This window comes from Corylus avellana, chromosome 6 (assembly GCF_965113065.1).
Source record: "Corylus avellana chromosome 6, dhCorAvel1.hap1.2, whole genome shotgun sequence".
NCBI lineage: Eukaryota > Viridiplantae > Streptophyta > Magnoliopsida > Fagales > Betulaceae > Corylus > Corylus avellana.
In genome coordinates this window covers 30,251,002-30,274,486 of record NC_142495.1, presented here as the reverse complement: position 1 = coordinate 30,274,486, position 23,485 = coordinate 30,251,002, and the positions used below count along the sequence as shown (strand labels likewise).

Here is a 23,485-nt window from a genome sequence, read left to right as displayed (position 1 = left end):
CCACTAGCAATCTTGCATTACGGGCTAATTCGATGGTAGCCCAACTTCCAAATTAAGGAAATGTAATATGGTAAATTCTTCAACGAATCATACTACACAAGATAAAAAAGAATTTCCTGAAAGTCTATGGTTACCAAAGAAAGAATGATGAATTGTGCCACAATACGGCGTAGCTGTTGTTGGACGCCAATTGGGTGCAATCCCTGACAAACCTTTGTACCGAAAGTGGTACGTGTTGTGCCCTTGTACGATGTAACATAAGAGTCGTAGAGTCATACATAGTGGCGCAACAAAATGTATGTGTATAGTGGACCTATTACATATTGGTTAAAAAGGGTTGTTGTTCCACCAAAAGTAAAATTCTCTGCCGCAATCTTCCGAATCAAGGAAATATCTGTAAAAGATTTATGTTCATCAATCGGGTCCAACAGGGGGTTGTTCCCAAATGATGAAAGATGCTTTGTTAGAGGTATCCTCTTTACTTAGACATGTTTAAAGCTAATTAGTGCATGAATGCATTTAGAAAGAAGAAGATTAAAAAAAAGAGAAGAGTTAAAGATTCCATTCTATAATCACAAAAAATGAGGATTCTTTTGTGTTCCTTATGCTTCTGCTCAAATGGCTATCAAATCGAACAGGGCAAAAGGGAAAGTTGATAAGAAAAGGCTATCAAATCAGACACTAAATTGTCCTTAGCCTACGAAAGTTTTAGAGAAATGCTTCCTTTTCCATCGGCTTTTCCCTTTTCTTCTTTCTTTAGTTTCTATAATTAAACAAGCTCCCATATTATACTACTGACACCAAGAAAAAGGTAGGAAGCACTTTGGACTTCAATTGGACTCTATAAGAAGTTTCATCTTCTCATCTCATCTCCCGGTGGGTTGCTTGCTTCTTTCAAGAAAAAATGCTGCACTCCTACTTAAAAAATTACCATTAAATTTTAGATGCAATGGTAATTTTTAGTACCACATCACGTCAGTCAAAGAGTACGCATCGAGGAATATAAGTATCATTTTCATTTGAAAAACCAAATTCTCGTGTGATTCTATAACAACTTTTACAAATTGATGGTTTATAATTATTAAAATGATTAAAAGTATATGATTCAACAAGTCAGCCACTAAAAGAGCATTCACGTTCATCTCATCAAATTCATTTCTATTTTAGCTATCACCATTTACTATGCCTTTTAAATATTATTCCTCAAGTATGTCTTTATTATTTCTTTATTGAGAGGAGATTGGAGAGGGAATGACAGAATAATTCTTTTTCTTTTTTTTTTTGGGTTACATTTAGTTAGCTATGGCATGCAGACATGCAGTTCACCAATTTTTTGGTTAAATTTGCTAGCTGAATATGAGTGCATGATTTTTAACCCAAACTTTTCGCTTAATTACTTTTAACAATTATGAACCGTTTTGTAAAGAAATTTGTAGAAGTTGTAGGATCTCACTCAAGATGGTGCCGGGACAACATTTTGAGCTGTCACACATTCTATTGGGCATATTGCAGAGAGAGTATGGAAGTTTGAAGTTATAAAAGGAAAAGAGAGATTGATGCCTTATGCCCCAATAACTCTACTTTTAACTCAAAATAAAGGAATCGAAACCTTGGAACTGACTTTAGTTGGCAATGCAAACCACTTTGAATAATAATTGACCGGAGACTGGCACGTGCCATGCGCGTGAAAGTGCCCCAAGTTAAGCACTTTTATCGGCGTATTTTAAATGACTTTTCATATGAATCACTTAAAACAATTAGCGTGAAAAGTGGTATTACTTTTAATTTATAGGCCAATATACTTGTAAATATTCGAGCGTAAAGAGAGTACTATTTTCAACATTGTGATACAACTATGACATGATTTTCATATCTGGATACAGTCTCAATGCTGATTCTTTTGTCTATTCAATACCCACTTTTTATAAAAGAAATAGGAGAAATCAACATAACTTTTGGGGGGGGGGGGGGGGGGGGGGATATCATTCATCATATGATAAACAGTTTGGCCTCCCAACAAGTAGTCAAATACGCAGATAATTAAGAACAGATAAGCAAACATTCCAAATACTAATTTGTTTAATTATCACACTAATCATATACAGAAACCCTTCGTGTAGGCATTAACATTGCGACTAGCAAAGACGTCTCTGGTCTCTCTATGCATAATTACATGAGCAAACCAACAACATGAAAAGAAAATACTAATATCAAAAAAGAACAAAAAAAAAAAAGAACAAAAAAAAAAAAAGTAGAAATGGAGGGTTGTGATTTGTGAAATCTTTGAAGTTGGTCAAGATTTAACTTACCTCATGAACATCCACAGCTATTGGCACATCCACTTGTCCCTCTGATATTTCATTTGTATGATTCTGGATTCCAGCATCAGCAACACCGGCGTCAGAGCTCGTCGGTTGGTCTAGCAGCGACTGCCGGCAAGTTGGACAATTTGAGTGTGACGCTAACCATGTGTCGATGCACCTCATATGGAAGCCGTGGTTGCATTTTGGCAGCACTCTAACCTTCTCGCCATCTACAAATTCCGCAATGCAAATAGGACAATCTGTGGCCGGAATATTTGGCCCCGATGACGACCCATATACTACCACGGGGATCCGACGCAATGAACTCTTTCTAAGGCCGGTGGCGGCTAGACGAGCGGCGGTCTCATCCGGTGTTTCAAAAGCAAACCTACGGCTGCATCTTAGAGCGCAACGCACGATTGAATTTAGCCCCAGCGCGCCTATTAATGCACAGAGCAAGGCTGCGAGGATAATCACCATGTTGGTATCGAAGTTTGCCTCGCTGGCGTACACGCGATCATTCCTACTTCCGTTGGATGGCGGCGTGCTCGAGTCTGTGTCGAGAAGCAGGCGGTGCGGACGATGATGAAGATTTGTCACCATTGCTCAATATATTCTCTGCACTGAAAAAAACTAAATAACAGCGGAAATCAGAATTCTTGCGCACACCCTCTTGATTTCAGAAGACGTCTGTAAATGGGTTTGAGATTTGGTTGCTCCGCGGCGTCTCAACAGCGAACCGGACAACAAAGGAGACGGAAAGAAGGGAGTTCATCTCAGTCGTGTATATATCAACAAAGTAGGGGCTTGTTTGGTTCTCTTCTTACTTCTTCTTGATCTGCTTTTTTGAGTTATTGTAGTGTCTGGTAGGATTCTTACCAGATAAAAAGACTTTCAAAAAAGCTTCCTGTTGGGGCAGTAGGATAAGGGAAGGGGTGGTGAATAGTTTTTTGAGAGTTTGAAAGACAATTATCACCTTCTTTTCATCCACTCTGAGCCAAACGAAATTTGTTTACTTAAGAGAAGGCGAGAGAGAGACAGAGAGAGGTTGGATGATATTTTAAGATACAGAATTATGGATTGATTTTGAGTGAAGCAGGCGGAGATGGGAATTGATGGCTTGATGGGTTCTTTATAGATTGAGAGAAAAACTGCGATACAGATGGGGGGAAGATAAAATGTGTTGGCTGTCTTTTCACCTCAAAATCATTTGTTGAGAGAACTGACACACACAGAGGGTTGAAATTTTTAGAATAAGTTGAAGAAAAAAGTGGCAGAGAACTTTGATTATGGTACCTGATCCCACCTAATCTTAATTTGCTTATTTGAAAGAAAAAAAAAAAAAATGCTTTATTCTCCCACTCCTCCTTAGCTTTCTTCAAGTATAATATATGTTCTTTGGTTTTTGGACCATGTCTGGATCCCAGTCCTGTGATCATCCGAATGTCACCATGGATGTTTACAATTTTGTATGACATTCTGCCTAACTGCTGTAACTATACTTCTTGATAAATTAATTGTGGGTGGAAAGAGTTAAATCATAAGACCCGTAGTTCAGCAACTCCAAATTTATTTAAACAAATGAATTTTATATATTTCTTTTAAAATTACTGAAAATATCAATCCAAAAAAACTCAAGCTAATAAATAAAGAAATGATAAGTAAAATAGTGAATTTGGGTTAAATTCGTATAAATAATGATAAAAAATTAATTAAATAATAGTAAAGAGAATAATGTGTAATAATAATAATAAAAAAAGTAAGTAGAAGGCATGCATAGTTCTTAAGCCGCCTTGTCAATTAGGTAATAATTGAGAGTCAAATCAATAGCTTAAGTGAGGATAAAGACAATGCTGATGTGGACACAACACAAGGGCACTTATCTTATGAATTTATTGGTGTGTGTCCCACTGGGTGCCCTTAATATCTCCTTTTGTTCCTTGAAACCTCTTACGGTATATGAAAGCATCATTAAACATCATCAACAAATATCATTGCTCCCATGGAAAGCAGGAAAGCCGATCCATTAGAGCCAATTTTTTGTTGCTAGCCGTGCCTTTCTTTTGTCTTTTTATCTTTTTATCTTCTTTTTCCATCTCAGTCCCTGCTGAATTGATGGAGACCCTTGTTAATTTAATGTTTCACTTCTTTCTTTTTCCTTTTTTTTCCTCCCTGATGGGACATGTTTATCTTCTTGAGACAACTGTGAGTACTCTATTTATTTCGTGTGAAGAAATGACTGGCGCCTAGTGTGGCACATGGAGATCATGTGGCTCCGGCAGAAACTCCATGGCCACCCAGAGATAGGTCCACATTTGTCTATTCTCCTTTCAGACCGCTAACCCAATAGAGTATGTACCCTCGAATTCATTCAGATTGACACCTGTCCATACATGTTCCATCCCACCCATCATCCATCATCCATGTCACCGACATTGTTACCTTGGCAATTAATCTTATAGCTTCCGTGGGTGAAGAAAATGGTTGTTGGGAGTTCAAGCAAAACACGTATCAGGTATCCATAATTACTTCTTCATCCTTGGACTACTTTTTTTTTTTTTTTTTTTAAAAAAAAAAATTTTATGGGCATGGCTGCATCCCACGCTCCCATCTCTGTCTCTTATTATTATTATCCCTAACATTATTTTTAAGTGAGAGTTATAAATATGGATGTTGGGCTATGTATCACTGCTAGGCCTGTTCAAATCTGGCCCCCTTCCACAACCCACATAGGTTACTGTCACATGTCAGAAAGTTCAGGTCCAGGCCTAACCAGTTTGGGCCAGCCTGAGTGTCCCATTCATTTGGAACACAAGCCCAGCCCGTATAAATCTTTGGCCCGCTTGACAGCTCTACCGCACGTTTGAATAGCCACGTACATCGCACTAGATTATTCCCAACAAGATTTGGGGAATAACTACATTTAATTTCGAGTATCATCTTTTTTTCGATTAATAATAAATGAAATGGAGATGATCCATTTTCTTTCTCAATTAGGTAGATATATTATTTAATGTGCCCCTCACCTCTTATTTGGAGACGTATATCATGCATTTGATGACGATGATCTTGAGAAACAAAGATCCGAACAAGCGAGCAAAAAACATAAGAGAAAGAAGTAAGCCGAAACACACATAACACAACGAAACAAGAGAGAGTATAAGGGTTCTTGCCAAAATAGTCCAATGAATTTTTAAATTCCGTTTGTGAGTTCGTACAGATACAAGACAAATCTTCAAAAAGCTCACAAGATAAGTATGCTCCACGAAGACAATTAAGATATCAGAGCTCAAACTCAAAACCGAAACCCAATCCGAATTAATCCATTTAAGAGGTTAATATGATATATGCTCAGCATATCATAATATTATTTGAAAAAAAAAAAAAAAAAGAATTACTTTCACATAAGAAAATAAAAGGAGTTTTTTTGTTGGAAAAGAAAAATTAAAAGAGTTGGTGGTGTATGATAATGGATATATATTGCCATATTGGATAAAACTATGTGTACAAGCTTCTATATAGGAGCGATTGGTGGTGAGAAAAGTTAAAGAAACTGCTCCAACACGACACCGTTTCTCCGGGTCATTGACTCGAACTAATAAAAACTATTCTCGTACCAAGAGGCGCAAACTGTGAATCATGAGTGAAGAAGAAGAAGAACCACTCTGATCACCGTACGAACACATGGATCCGTCAAACCCAAACCCGAACCCGAATCCGAGCCAAAACTCAAGCTCTCAGCCCCAACTTGAAATGGCCTCGGCCTTCCGGGGGGCTAATCACCGGCGGGCCCACTCCGAGGTCCACATCCGGATCCCCGACGACCTGGATCTGGTCTCGGATCCATTTCTCGAGGACGACCTCTTCTGCAGCTACATGGACATCGAGAAGTTCGGTTCCGGACTCGAAGGAACCGGACCATCTGCCCCGAAACCCGACGAGAGGCCGAGGCACCGGCATAGCAATTCGGTGGATGAGCCTTGGATGTTGGAGAGCATAGAGGCCAAGAAGGCCATTGCTCCTGAGAAGCTCGCTGAATTGTGGACCGCCGATCCCAAGCGAGCTAAGAGGTTGGGTTTTTGTCCTGGTTTTGGTTATGAATATTAAATTTGTGAATTGTGATGTTTCATATAGCTATTGATCTTTTGGTTATCTTTCTGGGGATGTTTAGGTGGAAAATTTATATTTTTGTATTAAATTTGATACGAATGTGAAACAGATTCGTAGTTTGAAAGGAAAAAAAAAAGATTCATTTTTGTAAATGTATTGCCATTATATTTCCGTACCTACTTGGTTTACTTTCTATACAACATATTATGTTTTAGTAATTTGATGGATCACGCTGAATTTCTGTTTTCATTTCTTAAAATTTTGCCTTGTTTTTTTGTGTTTTGATCTCAGAATTAGGTTCCCGCTGAGCCCTTTTTAAAGTTTTGATAGATAGATCGAAATGAAGTTGGGAGGGATCTTTTAGATAAAATTCAGTGCATTCTACATATTATAATCACAAGTATAATATAGGTCATCCATGTTAGAAGATGAAATGAGTTGGTTTTGTTTATCTCAAGTCAATGTTTGATGGAATATCTGGGAGATTTAGCCTGCTTCGATTGCTTACTTTCATGTATGTCCAATGGTTTATTTACTGGCATTTACTGAACTTTGAAACGTGTACCTTTCTACTTGAATATGCTATGAACATGAGCCACTGGGACCAGTCGACCCATAATTATATGATTTCTTCATATGTTTAAATGTCGGGCTATGCGTTCCTACATTCTGGATACGTTCCATTTTTTGTGCAAAAAGCAAAAGTCTTCCTAAAACTTGAGTAAACAAATGAAGAGGATTGATTACATTTACCTAATGCAAGCAAATTAGGTTTTTCTGAACCTCTGTCTCTACTTCCTTTAATAAGTCATGCACATGGCTGACTAATGCTATTCTAGTGACATTCTAACCTTATTTTATAAACTTTACTTGTAGACTTAAATGAAATTCTCTTTTATAAACTTAGCATTTTTGAACTGGTGCTTAATGGGAAGAAATTCAAATGTCTGGTTCTCTAGTAAGGTTAACATTCTCTTTTATAGAGTTAATTTGTGATTTTTTTTGGAAGTACAAACATTAGTTTTACTTGAGTTTGCAATTAAGCTTACAACTTAACAACGTATTTGATACAGGATTTTGGCAAATCGACAGTCTGCTGCTCGCTCAAAAGAGAGGAAAGCTCGCTACATATCAGAACTTGAGAGAAAAGTTCAAACCCTTCAAACAGAAGCAACAACTCTTTCTGCACAACTTACTCTTTTTCAGGTTCTTACTGAATTGCTTATCTGACTTGCTAAATGATGTTTTTATTTGTTTCACGTGGATGTGCATGGACTCCCTTGCAGTCTGATGTAACCCATTTGTGATAACTTTGCACTTTGCACTTTTCTGGCTACCAAAATGCTTCAAGATAATATGTACACTAAAATTGCATAACAAATAAAGATCAAGGTTGATGAAAAGTGATATTAATGGGCGATTGATTGGTAATGGAAATGTTCATGCCACTTGAGCTTTGGCTCAAGTGCTAACCAGTGGGTGGGGTTTGCAGTTCTTACTCCCCCCCTTCTCTAGTTGATTCCCCCCTTCTCTAGTTGACTAACTTACGAACCAACTGACAAGATTCTAAAAGGAAATGTGTTGACAACATAGTTATAGATCACAAAACAATGCTAATGTTCAATGTGGTGTCCTATGCCTTTACTGGATGAACTTCATAAGTATTTGGTACATTTCTAAAGTTAAGGACATATGCTTATGTAGTATATGTCCTATTGAGTATGTGTAGGGAAGTATATGAGGAAGTATCAACATCAAATATGACTAAATATGTGATGTTGATACTTCCTTAAAAAAGGTGTTACGAAATTTAGAAAAAGAAGAAAATGTTTTTTTAACCTATTCTTGCTGCAATCTCCCTTTCTCATGAACATTATATACACTAGTAAGTTAGGAGTTGGTTGTTGTTGTAAAGAAAACCTTGATGATTACTTACTTGTTCTCTCATTAGTCTCTTGTTGTTTCTGTCAGTTATTTATCCTTCCGTAGTATATTTACATGATTCTGAATATAAAAAAGAACCCAGTTCTTTAATTTTTGTTGTCTTTATTTTGTCATACAGTGTTTTTCTTTCCAGGGATTTTTAACTGAGGGCTTTTTGTCTTTTCGTTTTTTGTTTTCTTTTAGAGAGATACAACGGGCCTGAGTACTGAAAATACAGAGCTTAAGCTTCGGTTACAAGCTATGGAACAACAAGCTCAGTTACGTGATGGTATGAATCATGCATGCCAGTTTTTAAAATAAATTTCTTTGATAATAAAACCATACTCATGCTATGTTCAACATATGATCTCTGCTTTGTGCACCCATTCTTGAATGTTTAGTGTTTCCACTTGTCACTTGTTACAAGTGAGCAAGCATTATTATCTCTTTTAGTTGGCGTGGACAGTATGCAAGTAGCAAAAATCGTTCCATGTTTTCCTGGTTGATGTCTATCAAAGATGAACTAACTTTGGTGCTGACCACCTTATATGAATACTTATGCAATAATTTACTTCTTAATGGGATACTAAAAGTTGGCGCTACCTTTGAGTCATTTGTGTACTTCCTACTTTTGTGGTCTACGAGCACATGTATTTGGTCCAATTATTGTTTGCCAGTACCTCAAATTGATTATCTATTGGCCATGTATTTATGACTTCTATCCGTATATTATTGTGAATGTGTTGTCTGTCCTAGAAAATAGCAAGGGAACATGCTAATAGCAATGTACTTGTATGACTGTTCCCAAAACAGCTCTAAATGATGCACTGAAGAAGGAAGTTGAGAGGCTCAAGGTTGCAACTGGAGAAATAATGACACACACTGATACTTACAATCTGGGAATGCACCCCATTTTGTACCCTACATCTTCGTTCTTTTCACAGCAGCGTGACCCGCAAAACATGGAAATGCAACAATTTCATCCATTCCAGTCTAACATGTCAACACCTCATCAGCCTCTGCATTCTGCAGCCCACTCACATGCCTTCACAGATATGTTGCAGCAGGATCCTATTGGCCGGTTGCAGGGGCTTGATATCAGTGGCCGAGGCCCCCATATGATGAAGCCTGAAAGCACCTCGATTTCTGTAAGTGAAAGCAGCAACAGATTTTGATGCAAAGTTTTCCAACCTTCACCTGCCCCTATTTGTTGGATTGTTCATAGACTGACTTATTGACAGCCGAAGGTATTATTTATTTTTGAAATTAATTCTTTTAGAGCGATTGGGCTTTCTTTTTCTTTTTCTTTTTTTGGTAGCTTTTCAGGTCTTATACATTCATGTGTTCTTCCTTGTTGCATTCCAACTTTATTATTTTTTTGGGTCTTTTTCTTGTGGGAATAGAGGGCTTTCCAATGATTAGAAAGATGCAGCATTCATTTCAGGCACCTCTCAATATTTGTTCTCTTGTTTCTGTTCAAAATCACATCGCCGAGAGAAGAAAATCTGTTTGTTATTCAACCGGTGGTGGTTCTCTCTCTGTCTGAGTAGTAAATGAGAGGCAAATTCTATGTCGACATTTAGTGGCAATAGTGCCTGGTAACATGAATGCTGTATGTATTTCATATTCAATGAATTTTGAGCTGAAGCACTATACGCCCTACGTAGGTTTTTAATGGAAGTTGTACTTTTCTTTGTTGGGATATTAGTCCCCAACTAAATACTCATCCACGTCAATGTGGATTGTGGATTGTGGATTGCTCTATATGCCTCCTATCTAACCGCCTATTTTTCAAGAGTGTAAGTAAGATGGGTGACACTATTTCAGCACCACTTGATATCTTAGGGTCTATTTGGTTTTATGGTACTATTTGATTTTAAAATACAATTTTTAAAAATGTAATTTAGCGTTTGATAAAATTGCAGTTTGACCCTTAATATACTATTTTGGGTGAAGGTGAAAGTAGGGTTTACAATAATTCACGAAATTGGTGATTAGGGTAGAGAAATTTGACATATTTAATTAAATGGATTGAGTTAGAGTTCACTTTTATAATCTTATACTTATGTCTCGACCTCACCTTAAATCTATCATGCGAACAGGAATTACTACACCCAGATGAAAGTAGGTTCAATGTTTAAGTTTGTTAATACCATACTGTTATGGTACAATCAAATCTCGTCCATATCAAAATTAGATAGGTTCAAGACAATGAAGATTTTGCTGCCTTTGTGTGGTCCATCGGCCCAATGAACCAACAAACTACCCTTTTTAGCCCATGGTCCATACCATGCTTTGGGTTTCTAAGGGTCAAAAGTTCTACACCATCATAGATTAGTTTAGTTATCAGAATTACCTTATGTTTGGCCAAAATGGGGTGACTCAACAACCTTCTCGATTTTTTGATAAATTAGATATAAGCTCAACCAATTCGGGTTGGGAAAACAGACTATTGAGCCTAGGATTCAGGGTAGGTTGACAATTAAAGCTCAAACTACAAGTCTTGACCAGACCATGAAAGGCGATGCAAATGAACTAAATGAAAAACAAATGATAACATCCGACTAGAGGAGAAAATCCAAATAGCTGAACCGGCCATGTTAGCATAATGACTATTTAAATATGGATTGTAACTCCCGTTAAAAGAATGTTGGGATGGTAGCACCAAGGAAAACTACTCCATAGTTTTAGTGCACCTACTACAAGCAGGTTCGAATCCAATAGCTCTATGATTTCGGTCACAATTAAACCACGCAGAATTCAAGTAAGGCCAACCCACAAATCAGTGCTCTATATAAGGAACTCTATATAAGGGAATGACATAGTATCATTCACCATTTCAAGTATAACAACACACACCCACACTTGATATGAGAAAAGCCTAGCTATTTTTTCGAGTGCCATACAATTCTCTTAGTTTTGCTATCTTAAGTATCATAAAGTTTTCCTGTAGACAAGTGCTGGCAAGCCTTTGGCTATCCCTACTCGCTTTTTAGCCGTTCATTGACTAGATTCGAGTCATTCGACCGTACGATTATTTACATCATCATTTTTATGTTTTTTTTTTTTAAAAAAAGAAGAAGCAGTTTTTGTACCACCCCATTCACTTTCAAAAGGGTTATCCATCAATTCACTGAGAAAGGTAAATCTTTCACCAAAGTAGAGCTCAGGGCATTAAGTTAAACCAAGTTGTCACATTGCGAGGGTGACTCCCAGCACACCATTTAAATGCACATGGGAACGGCAGTTTGAATTTGGGACCTGTCTGTGGGCCTGGCTGCTATGTGTGACCACACTCATCAACTGCCATTGCAATTTGGAAAGGGACCATTCTAAACCCCTCTTGCCTCTTGCCTCTTGCCTCTTGCCCCTCCATGCATCCACCTTTCCATGTTTTAAGGTTGTAACAGACAATCCCTTGTGCAGGCCACTTTCACTTGCAACATTTGGATAAAATCCACGTGCCTTTTTGTGGATCACATTTCAAGTTTTCTCAACCTGGTCCCATTTCGATGCAACTTAATTTTGGATCACACACAAATTACCACCCTTAACACTTAACCCCTTTTGTAATTGTATTTGTATTTGTATTTGTATAAAACTCTTCATGTTCATGCAAATTAAGGTATATATATTATATATATTATATCTTAATTAATTACTTCTCGCTTCTTCCAGACAAATTTTCTCCAGTCGTAATTTAATGAAGGAAAAATTGTGTCATGCATGCATGTTGATTTTCCAGTCTTGAAATAGCATTTATTGATGGTACGTAATTCGTCAAGCCCACCGATTTTGACAAATTAGCACCGAAAATGGTCGAACCCACATCGCATACACATTCATTACTCATTACACACAGAAAAAAGCCTCTTGCATATATACTCACAATCTCCATAATATTAATATTAATATTCCCATACAGAAGAGACAAACTTGAAGATTTCGAGGAAAGAAATGGTCGTTAAATCTTTTATTTTTTTTATTTTTATTATTGGGTTGGAAAATGAAGGCACCGGAAATTTGATTGTGAAAAGGATGCATGACTACAAGGGACCGTGAAGGTCGGGAGTTGCATGTGCTCCTAACATGGTCGGCCCCACAACCAAATCTCCCGCTTTCTCAAATTAAACAAACGTGAAGGTACGTTGCACACGTATTAATTTAAATGAGATGCCAAAAGGAACATTATATTATTGTGAAATGAGTAGACTTATGACTAATTATTAAAAAAAAATCAAATCATACCCTTATCTTTTAGCATAACTAACACCGGCCTCTTCTTATTTTAATCTCATAAAAGTCCTTCTATCATAATTCAAAAGTAACCACGTGTACAAATGATTATGCCTGATAGATAGAGTTTTTTTTTTTTTTTGCAATTTATTAACAATTCAAATAGTATATATGAAAAAATTAAAAAAAAATTCTTTTTTTGACGCACCGTCTTGATGCCATTCATATACAAATTATGGCCTGCACAAAGGTGATTACTTTAAGTGACCGGCAAAATGAATTTACAAAAGCTATCAAAAGTCCACGCATATATATTAAGAAAAGTAAACTTTACCCCCTAAAGTTTGGGGCGATTTTTAATTCGACCACTAATATTTCAATTTTTGCAATGCACTCTCCTAAACTTGCAATTTTTTTTTCAATTCAACCAATTTCATCCAAAAAATTTCATATTGTCCCTAATTTTTTTATTTTATTTTTTATAAAAAAATTATATATATATTCGAGGTGGCTATTTTTGCAACCCCCAAATTATTATTTTTTTCTTTCATGGTTGGTAGGATTAGTACTTTAAACTTTAGGGTATGTAATTATAAAATATACTTCATTTTTCGAGTCATGCATAGCTCATCTAACTTTAAGAGATTCCATATCTCCTCATTGGACAATCATACATGTGGACCTGAAAAATCAACCTAGCTATTGGTTTAAGCTGCTTATATATATATATATTCATGTTGGCTTGTAACTTAGATCCTCTACATAGAGTTACAATGAGGAAAGCTTAGACATTACTCGCAAACTCAACATGAATCTAATACAAAATTAACGAGTTACGGTTAAGAAATTTAACCTATTTAATGAAATGAATCAGACTATAGTTGACCTATATAGTCTTATAATAATTTCTTAGCACGATTCGAATCGGACATGCGAATACGAATTGCTACCCCTACCTAATTAGTTGTAACACCATATCAGCATTGCCGAATTGGCAAACATACCATGTGATTCTTTTTAGTTAATTGTTATGCTCAAAGTGAATGCATAAAACATGCAGCATTGGGAACATTTATGGAGATCATGACCCTGAACAGAAGTCCATATATAGTGCCCGTATCTAGAGGGCTCTTGTTCCTTTTGGTGTGCCTCTGAAGCCACCAAGTTGGACTTATGTAAGAGCCGAAGCTCCCCAATCAAAGGCCCTAAACTGTTGGGTGATTGCATAATCTCAGGCACTGAATAAGAAAATACAACATAAGTTGATAACCACACGTAACAGAGAATCAAAATATAGGAAGAAAACATAATATGAAAACGAAAACGGTTGAGCAATGCATGTGCAGGTGGGGTCTATACGGCTCAGCAGTTGGTACCCTAACTAGAACATTTGCATGTGCAGATGTGAGCGTCGACAACTTCCCTTTCTACTACACGACCCCACGCCTAACAGCTAACAGCCCCTTAAGACCACCTACGCCTCTCTTTCCTATATAAATTTGCCCCCATTCCCCTGCTCTAAGCACTAAGCACTTCCCACACCCTTTAGAAACAAAATCACACAATGGCTGTTGCAGCATTCTCTGCTATTTCTCTTCTGCTCTCTGTCCTAGGCCTATGCCTTCGAGGCACTTACGCTGACTCCGGAGGGTGGGAAGGCGGTCATGCCACGTTCTATGGCGGGGGTGACGCATCCGGCACAATGGGTAAGTCTGTTTTATAATTTCTCTTCTTTCAAGCAAAAAGTCATACACCTTTGTAGCTTGATGGGTTTCTGATGGGCGGCTACGTTTGTATTAATTGCAGGGGGTGCTTGTGGGTACGGTAATCTGTACAGCCAAGGGTATGGGACTAACACTGCAGCACTCAGCACTGCTCTGTTCAACAATGGCTTGAGCTGCGGGTCTTGTTACGAGATGCGATGCAACGACGACCCCAAATGGTGCCTGCCCGGTACCATCACTGTCACTGCCACTAACTTCTGCCCCCCTAACTTGGCCTTGTCCAACGACAACGGCGGTTGGTGCAATCCTCCTCTCCAACACTTTGACATGGCAGAGCCTGCTTTCTTGCAAATTGCTCAATACCGAGCTGGGATTGTTCCCATTTCATTTAGAAGGTAAAAAAAAAAAGAAAAAAAGACTCATAATCAGGACACAATCTACTAGAAACCATATATGAAAATACTTGGCGATTGAGCTAATCCCATTTTACATACTTTGTGTTTGGTCAAAACAGGGTGCCCTGTGTGAAGAAAGGAGGAATAAGGTTTACAATCAACGGCCACTCTTACTTCAACTTGGTGTTGATCACAAACGTTGCTGGCGCCGGAGATGTGCATTCTGTGTCGATCAAGGGGTCCAAGACAGGGTGGCAATCTATGTCAAGGAACTGGGGCCAGAACTGGCAGAGCAATTCCTACCTCAATGGACAGAGTCTTTCATTCCAGGTCACCACAAGTGATGGTCGGACGGTGACCAGCTACGACGCTGTTCCGGGTAATTGGCAGTTTGGACAGACATTTGAGGGGGTTCAGTTCTAGATTTTTATTTCATAATTAAAAAAAGAATACAGTATATGGTCAATTGGTAATGTGCCGTTTTCGTGACGGTGAAGGTGTAATACACAGGGTAGAGTAGGAAGGGCTTGGCCTGTGTGGCCGTGTATTGCTGAGGTGACTGTTTGGCACCCGCTATGCCTTTATATTTATATATAACGAGTTTGAGTTTGTTTGTGAAATTTAGTTACTCTAAAGGAAACAAGGAGGATAGATATTCCATTTGTTGCCTTTTATTAAATTTGGGCCATTGAATATCTTGAAAGTTTGTACAACTTACTTTATCTCCAACTTGATATAAAGCCCACTTGGGGCAACTTTATTTTCACTTGCCGTCTTCTGTGTGCACTCCTCTGGGCTTTGGCCAACGCTTCCCGAGTATTTTAATACTACCTCTTTCACTTTTCACATTTTTTGGTCAATTCTACTTTAAAAGTTTTAAACCGAGCGAATAACATGCTAGTGGACAACAGCCAAACAACGATAAGAGCCTGCAATTTTTTTTACAACTTACCAAATTAACAGGTTAAAAGTTGAAAATTTAAAACTGACTCATATAATCCTATACCCATAACTCGACCCGACAAGCTAACTCGAAATATCACCTTGATAATTAAACACACAAAACAAGCCCAAGACCAAAAGCGATGGCCTGTTCTTTTTACGTCTATTTTTCACTTGAATTATCGAATCAAGTATGGCTGCCAATTCTGTATGATCGGCTCGGATTTATGGAAGACATCACCAATTAGCATAATCATGCATAACTAAAATATGCACGTTTAGTAGCAATGTGCATACCAAAGGCCAGAAGCCCGACACAAACTGTGGCATCTATGGAGATAGTGAGGGGTTATCTAATATATTTGGTGGATTCACATAGGCCCATTCATTTCAAGCTTGGACGAAGTAAATAGCAGCATGTTCCCATTAAATGGCAAATACAATTTAATACATAAGCCTTTCACCAAACATAATCTGACAGCCCTGGGCTATAACATACACCAATTTAAAACCATTCCCATCCCACTATTAAGTGACTGCATAAATTCATTTCAACCTCTCTCTACGAAGCCTCTCCAGTTCCATAACCATCTGCCAGTGCTCCAAGGACAGGCAGGTTTCACCAAAACTTGCAGACATTAGGCGGCCCATTGTCAGCCATCTGTATGCCAAAAATAAAATTACTAAATGTGCAACAAAATACGGAAACAAAATACTATTTTCACACAACTTCCTGGTCCCCAACCTGTTAAAATCATGGCTCCCTATGCTCCGGTCTGCTTGCCTTGATGCGACCAAGTCATTTTCTAGCACCTGTAAAGTATCAGGCAACAACATTAAGGTTCTAAAGGTGCCTCCATTTCGACTCTTAATCCCAAGATTGAGCAGGAAAAATCAACACAAGTAAGATACTAAAGCACGTGAACTTTTTTAGTAATATCTCTCGAGTCACCAATATATTGAATTAACAATTTCCGGGTAACAAATCATGAAGCAAAATGGCCACTTTGGCCACATACAGAAACAAATGAAAAATGAAACCTTACTTCAAAAGATGCTGTCTAATGCATCACCCTGTGGAAGAACAAAATGTTGATGAATAATTTTACAGCAGGTACATCTAGATTATATCATCTGAACCAGACATGTAGCATTAGTCATGAATGCTACATATGAATGCTCAAAAATGTTCTCTGACCACACAAAGGGAAAGGCTTTATGATTTTTATGACTAGGTTCCTGAGCCAGAGCCTCTTTTCCAGGGGAATTTGTTTATCAAGAATGAAATCAAGCTCACTCGTACCTTCTGCATTTCTGAATCAATGGAATGTGGCAATGATTTAACACTAGCCAAGTACCATCTCCAAGCTTCTAGCGCTTGTCCAGCCACAACTTCAGAGGAACCCACTGAAGAAGGCTGGAAAGGTATAACTATATCAGCAGGCAAGATATTTGATTTCCCTTCAGAAAAAATTAGCAATTGGACATCAGCTGCCATCTCCATTTTATAGTACTTAAAATCATATTCCACCTGCGAACAAACAGATTTTTAATGTATATCAATATCTTGTTTTCAATAAAGTGGTCGTGAGCTACTCTCAAACAGTAGGTCTTTGGAGCACAGGTGCTGTGATGCATTTCAACCTTAGTCGATAAATGAGTGTGGAGTTTCTGTAAATTTGTTCATTAAGCAGTCCAACAAATCTCTCACAATAAGATATAGGGAATATACACACAAACATCATAATATAGATGATAAAAAAAATTACCTTTTGCAGCTCTGTCAGATTTTTTAATAACCTTGCATTCTCTACCCCAACAGAGTTGAGGGTCCCTGCTTCCAATTTGGTCTCATCAATGATCAAGTGTGAGCCCTCAGCTAGCTGCAGAACTCCAGTTATCAATCTGGAATATTAAACACGGAAGAATGTCAAAAATCTACGAGAAAGAATTGATAGTTGTAAATATCAGGCCACTAATTAAAGGCGGAATGATTTCCTAGTCACAAAATGATAAATTGGACTACCTGTCTGTCTCGTAATCCTTTTTTGGCGCAAGTGATACAGAATTAAGGTACTCCACCGTGAGGGGTATGCTATGTGTGAAAGGTAAGAGGTTTCTGAAAGCATGGGTAAGTTGACCGCCAAACAGAGATGCACTTTCTTTGCTTAAACAGGTGAGATTTAGTGAAAGCTTGCCCACAGCAACATTGTCTACTCTAGCATGCACCTGCTCAAGAAAAATTCATAAATTTAACCCATAGGTGCAGGAGCCATCTTAATTAAGATCACTGAGACAAGATATGGACTACTGAGACACGTACATTGAACAAGAAAAATAACAAAACAACATTATCATGAAAGGAAACCACTTACCCTAGACAGAAGATGCAACAGCATGAGATGAGCAGCTAGACCATCATTGCCAAGAACCGCTGTTAGATGCCTTAACAGAGCGTCCCTTATCTCTTTCACCAAATTGGGCTTTGACTATAGGAACATATAGTACATAATAGTTAAACAAAGTAAGACGAGAAAATATTTAAAAAAGTAAACATTAAAGATCTGAAATGACTGAATAGGCAACAGACATAAAGTAGATTAACAACCGTTCATTCAGAGGGATGAAATAAAATCAAGGTATATAAAATCACCTCCATCACGGGGGAACAATTGAGAAGGTCAGAGGCTGCAAGCTTCTTGTGAATAAGGCAATGGAGGCGTGGCACCTAAACAAAATATATATATATAAAAAAAAAAAGGTGAGGATGCAACTAAATAAGGAGCCACTTCAGCATAGACTGATATTCACAGCCACATTACTCATTATCTAATTAGATTGCAGAAGCACAATGCAGCTGTGATTTAGAGTATAGGTAGGTGCCAACAACATATATGATGAAAACCCAATAAATATTTTGCAGTTGCAAGGGGTCAAATACCTTGTTAGGGGGCAAATGTACCAAGGCATCTTCAATAAAACCATTAGAGAGCTCATCATGATCCTTGTCTGCTTGAAGCTCTGAGTCCAAAGTGAGGACTCCAATGAACTCAAAAACATCATTCAGTTTTAAGTCAGACTCTGGAGAATCATATATCTGCATAGTAAAGTACTTTTAGAACCTTCATAAACTTAAAGAGATAAATGAGAAAACAAATTCAGTTCAACATCATTTATATTAGTAAATTCGCTGTAAATTGAAGGAAGAAAAGTGACTAGCTAGCCAGTTACCTTAACAAGGCAAGGAAGAGAATCTTTGTCAATGCCTGGTACTATACTCATGTTAGGGCAATTACTTTCAGTTATGGACTCGTGATTCTGAGAAGACACGGAAGGTTGTTCATCCTCTTTCTAGCACAGGTAAAGAAATTAAATGAACATACAATTCTTGATCGGGGCTTGCAATTCATTAAAATCAAAATGAAGTATAGATTGTGACGTAATCTATTCAAAGGAAACATAAAGTGCATGTGGCAAACAATTGATTCAACATATCAGCCGTGTGCCAATGTCGAAAGGGAAACCACAGAACTTGTCAATTTGAAGGACCAGTCATGTATGCCCAGGAAGAAATGCTTTAGCTAAGAGAACACTGTAAAGCCCCTAAAGATCAAGAGATGTGTGTCAAATCCAAAGGAGTTCATAGAAACCACAGAATGTCAAGTTGACGGACCAGTTCATGTATGTCGAGGAAGAAATGTAATTTAGCCAAGAGTGCCCTAAAGATCAAGCCACATGACATGTTTCCCTTTAATCAAAGAACCCAGAAATTTCATGGTTCTAAACAAATTTGAACTTCAGGCAAGGCAGACCAGATAAAGAAAAAAAAAATCAATTAACTTACAGATTCCAAAAATTCAGATTATTCTTATCCATCCAGTGGAAAGAAAAAGATAAAACAAAATGCTTAACCATAATCATCTCTACTTACCATCTTTTTGGTACTAGGAGAACCTTGAACCCCGTCATCAGAGACCTGACATTGAATATAGTATGTCAGATAGATAAATCATGGACGTGGGAAATCATATTTTGAAGCAGACAGCAACTGAGCAGTTCCTAAAGACCCAAGAAATCATCAATCAATAGATTTTAAATCATCTGAAAAAGGCCCAAAATAAAACTGAGTGTGATCAGTGTACCTATTCTATCATGTCATCCCCATAAAACTTCCCAAACTAGCACATTGATGCAAAACTATATTCAAGCCAAGCCAAATGAGACCACAGGAAGGTAAGCCATTCCGTGCTCACCACAAGATTATTCTTGAGCAGCTAGTTCAATGAAAAAGACAAATATGAGATACAGTAACAGGGAACTTACAAGCATATCCATGTGATCGATACCTTCATCATCCACTCTCCTGCGCTTCTCTCTCTGCTGGGATGTGAAATCCATACATCGATTCAACACTAATTCGGATGCAGGTTCAGTCCAAGAATTCTGTCCTGGAACCTTAAATCAAGAAAAACACAAAACAACAACCCAAGACGAGCTAAGTCATGATTTTCATTTCAAGCAGAACCTTAATTCAAAACCGAGAGTAAATTCGAAAAGACAACATAGAAGATGCTTTCTATGTTAGCTGGCTGCACTCGAGTGATAACTGATAAGCACCCTCAGAATAACAATTCCAATACAACACACTTAGTAATATGCTTAAAAGTCTTAGGATTGAAAATAGAAGCTGACCACCAAAAGAATAAAAATTGGGAGTATAGATAACTCACAGGAACACAGTAAAGCAGACGGCGTTCCCAAACTCGCATATCAGCTGAAGAATCAGCAATAGGGAACTGGGAAACATCCGTAAACTTGTTGGTTCTCCATACTGACCCATCCTTGAAGAAAAACCACAAAGTCATTAGCATGAGAATTTTGTGCTTGAGACAGTTCACTCAGGAGTCAGACATCATCATCAGAAGCCCAAAAAAATAGGGAGTTACCTTATAAGCACCGACATAAAATTCATTACCCAACATGTCTTGTATCATTCCCCGGAACCGAACCAGAGTTTTGGGACGTAACCATCTGATAGTTTCGCCGTTAAGAATCGGGACCTAAAATGACACGCAACAACCATCCAAGTCTTAATCAATGATTTTTGTGATAATTTAATAATAATTAGGACTAGAATTACATTAGTTTTTCAATTAAAGCCCGCAAAAAAGAAAATCAATCAATTTGCCATTAGACTCAAGTCTCATAAATCCACAATAATTAGGACTAGAATTACATTAATTTTTCAGATTAAAGCCCGAAAAAGGAAAAAGCAATCAAATTAAACCCAGAATCAAGTTGTTAAGAAATGGCTAGAAATAAATAGAATAAGATTTTTAAAATAAAGCAATTGTAGAAACAATTATATAATTGATTCTAGTAGAACCCTAGAAATTTGCTGAAGGAGAAGAGGAGGACCTGAGAGAGGTTGCCTTGGTCGAAGAGGAATTGGCGGAAGAGATCGACGGGGGCCCAGTCCATGCTGTCGGGTTCGAATCCCGAGGCGGCCACCGCCTTCTCGAACGTCAATCGGACGGCTCCCAATGGGTTCGCCACTAGATCGTACGGTAGACCCACCATCCTTGATCCTCACTCTCACTCTCACCCTCTCTATGTGTCCGTCGCTTCAGTTCGCGCTAAAACTGGTGGTTAAGTAGGGATAGGATTTCCCGCCAAAATCCAAGGGTTATATGGTAACTTGATTGGTATACCGTAGTTATGGTCCAAGGTCACAGGACGGTTACGTGATTGAAAATTAATTGGGACTAAAAAGGGGAGTATTAAACCCTTTCACTGTTTCACATCCTTTAATCCCTTGACACGAAATTGGATTGCAAATTTGCAATATTCGATATTTTAATTTCATAAATAAATTTAATAACTCTTTTTTTTTTTTAGCAAAAAGTGTTGCGGAGGAAAGTAGAGGTGGTGACACACTTATTTCATCAATCTAAAAACAATATTCAAGAAAATGTAATTTGTCCCTGAATATGAAATTCAAATCAGCCAGACTTTACCGATTATAAAAAAAGTAGAATCGGTATTCAATATAATGTAAAATTTTATATCGGCATTCGATATGAAATACCTATTATAAGTATAATTTCAACATTATGAAATGAGTATACTCAATCATAAATATTGTCACAACTATGCTTCGATTCTTTGATGTTTTACGTCAAAAGAGAAATTGTTGCAAAATTTATTATAGATTCAATCATAAATGATTTTCGATATCTAAATGAACCCCGGGTTCCATTTTGGCTGACGATTGAATTGAAAATTAAAATATATTAAAAAACAATTATTTTGTATCTTTATTTATGCTTATATTTTCTTATACTAATTTTAATTTTTATATACTGATTCAATCTTAATATATTTTTCATCTATGCTTTGGCGGCTTTGGCCTCATATCTTAATATATTTTTCATTCATGCTTTACCCTCATTGATAAAAAAAATGTTGGTTCCGTCCCTATACGTGTCTATAATGCTTGGAGATAATGTCTATGTAATTAGTGTTAAATTACCACTTATTTTGAATTTTTTTTGTTTTTAATAACCTAAAGCTTAACCTAATATGAAAATGACAGATTTAATTATTTAATTAATATTCTAACAATCAACTTCAAATAATAGTAGGTTTAGTGTTTATTTCTTGTAGCAATGTATTTTCCAAATCAGCCATTTAAAAAAGAAAAAGAACAAGAAAAAAGAAGAAGCATGAGATGGTAATATTAGATAGGGCCAAAATTAAAGAAAAAAGGGTGCTCGCATAAAAAAGAAGAACAATGCTAATTGAATCGTCTACACAGAGCTTTTAGGGTATAGAATACAAAGGCAATTCTCTTCCACCATGCTATAACAATTGTAATAACTACAGGAAAAAAAAAAAAAAAATTCCTTTATCACCCAACCATCGTCTTCAACCTGAGAAGAGTCTGGTAAAAAAGTTTCCAGATTTGGACTTCTCCAAACATTCTACATGAACATATCTTCCCAACTTGTCCACTTGCCTCGGTTCACCCTTGGTATCTTTCTTGCAAACCTTGCACGTTTTGTCAACCCACCCTTCTTCAACATATTGCCCATCCACTAATATCAAATACAAAGAATTAGAAACATTATTAAAGATTATGGATCGAAATTTACTAGGCTTCCAAATAAATTGCAGAGTTTTAAGGTTCATACCCTCAACATAGGACTTGAAGAAATCCTTGTATGTTCCTCCAATTTTCCTTCTAAGAGCCCCATACTGCATGACATAGAAAACCCAGTTAACCCATGTTGCACGTAAGGGTAACAATTCGAAGTCCAAGCCAAATATGCGCACAAAGTCAACTTACCTGTTCCCTGCTCATTTTCTCTCCAGACTTGGTGGCTTCTCTTGCCTCGGCCAGAAGCTCGGCATCCTCTGCGGATCTAACTTGAGAAAAATCGAGAGCTTCGGTTATGTTGCTGAACAAAGATTGGTTGTTCTTCTTTGGTTCTTCCTTTTCACCCTTCTCTGTTTTCGCTGAAACTGTGAACTTAAAAGCCTTGTTGAACCTATACGTACACAAGTCTTGCGAAACTCCAAAATTTGAAGGGAAATTGCTTCTCGGAGGTGTCAAAGGAAGAGCTCTCAGTCCCATGTTTATATCCCTTAACATAACAGATACTCTGTTCCCTGCACAACAATGGTACCTGCTCCTCATATGTTGGTCTGAGTATGTGTAATTTTTTTGGTAGTATGGACCATAGAATTAGAGCCACGTGGAATTGAACTTTGCATGGCCGCCACTCACAAGGGGTGGTGGTGAATGGAAAACTACGTGGCACTCTTCCATACTACTAAAGTTGAGAGGAGC

The 23,485-nt window shown here is 37.5% G+C and overlaps 4 protein-coding genes and 1 pseudogene across 4 annotated transcripts; 2 read left to right on the top strand and 3 right to left on the bottom strand.

Moving 5' to 3' along the window:
- Positions 1–2,056: 2,056 nt before the first annotated feature.
- On the bottom strand, positions 2,057–3,557 carry LOC132186496 (RING-H2 finger protein ATL72 pseudogene; annotated as a pseudogene).
- Positions 3,558–5,862: 2,305 nt separating this feature from the next.
- On the top strand, positions 5,863–9,779 carry LOC132188337 (Basic-leucine zipper (bZIP) transcription factor family protein). The gene is made up of 4 exons (XM_059602759.2): positions 5,863–6,373; positions 7,487–7,619; positions 8,541–8,625; positions 9,150–9,779. The coding sequence occupies exons 1-4, from the start codon at positions 5,988–5,990 to the stop codon at positions 9,509–9,511; spliced, it is 966 nt and encodes a 321-aa protein (XP_059458742.1). The 5' UTR covers positions 5,863–5,987; the 3' UTR covers positions 9,512–9,779.
- Positions 9,780–14,080: 4,301 nt separating this feature from the next.
- On the top strand, positions 14,081–15,457 carry EXPA8 (expansin A8). Its single transcript, XM_059602760.2, has 3 exons — positions 14,081–14,278; positions 14,379–14,691; positions 14,811–15,457. The coding sequence occupies exons 1-3, from the start codon at positions 14,137–14,139 to the stop codon at positions 15,112–15,114; spliced, it is 759 nt and encodes a 252-aa protein (XP_059458743.1). The 5' UTR covers positions 14,081–14,136; the 3' UTR covers positions 15,115–15,457.
- A 420-nt stretch (positions 15,458–15,877) lies between these two features.
- Positions 15,878–21,321, bottom strand: ETG1 (E2F target protein 1 (ETG1)). Its single transcript, XM_059602758.2, has 14 exons — positions 21,052–21,321; positions 20,580–20,693; positions 20,364–20,474; positions 19,957–20,088; positions 19,565–19,609; positions 18,865–18,984; positions 18,575–18,730; positions 18,287–18,361; positions 18,009–18,122; positions 17,660–17,862; positions 17,403–17,538; positions 16,937–17,164; positions 16,379–16,446; positions 15,878–16,294 (listed from the first exon to the last, which is right to left on the bottom strand). The coding sequence occupies exons 1-14, from the start codon at positions 21,211–21,213 to the stop codon at positions 16,180–16,182; spliced, it is 1,779 nt and encodes a 592-aa protein (XP_059458741.2). The 5' UTR covers positions 21,214–21,321; the 3' UTR covers positions 15,878–16,179.
- A 1,027-nt stretch (positions 21,322–22,348) lies between these two features.
- Positions 22,349–23,297, bottom strand: LOC132188148 (potassium transporter). Its single transcript, XM_059602549.2, has 3 exons — positions 22,982–23,297; positions 22,827–22,890; positions 22,349–22,730 (listed from the first exon to the last, which is right to left on the bottom strand). The coding sequence occupies exons 1-3, from the start codon at positions 23,285–23,287 to the stop codon at positions 22,561–22,563; spliced, it is 540 nt and encodes a 179-aa protein (XP_059458532.2). The 5' UTR covers positions 23,288–23,297; the 3' UTR covers positions 22,349–22,560.
- Positions 23,298–23,485: the final 188 nt, after the last annotated feature.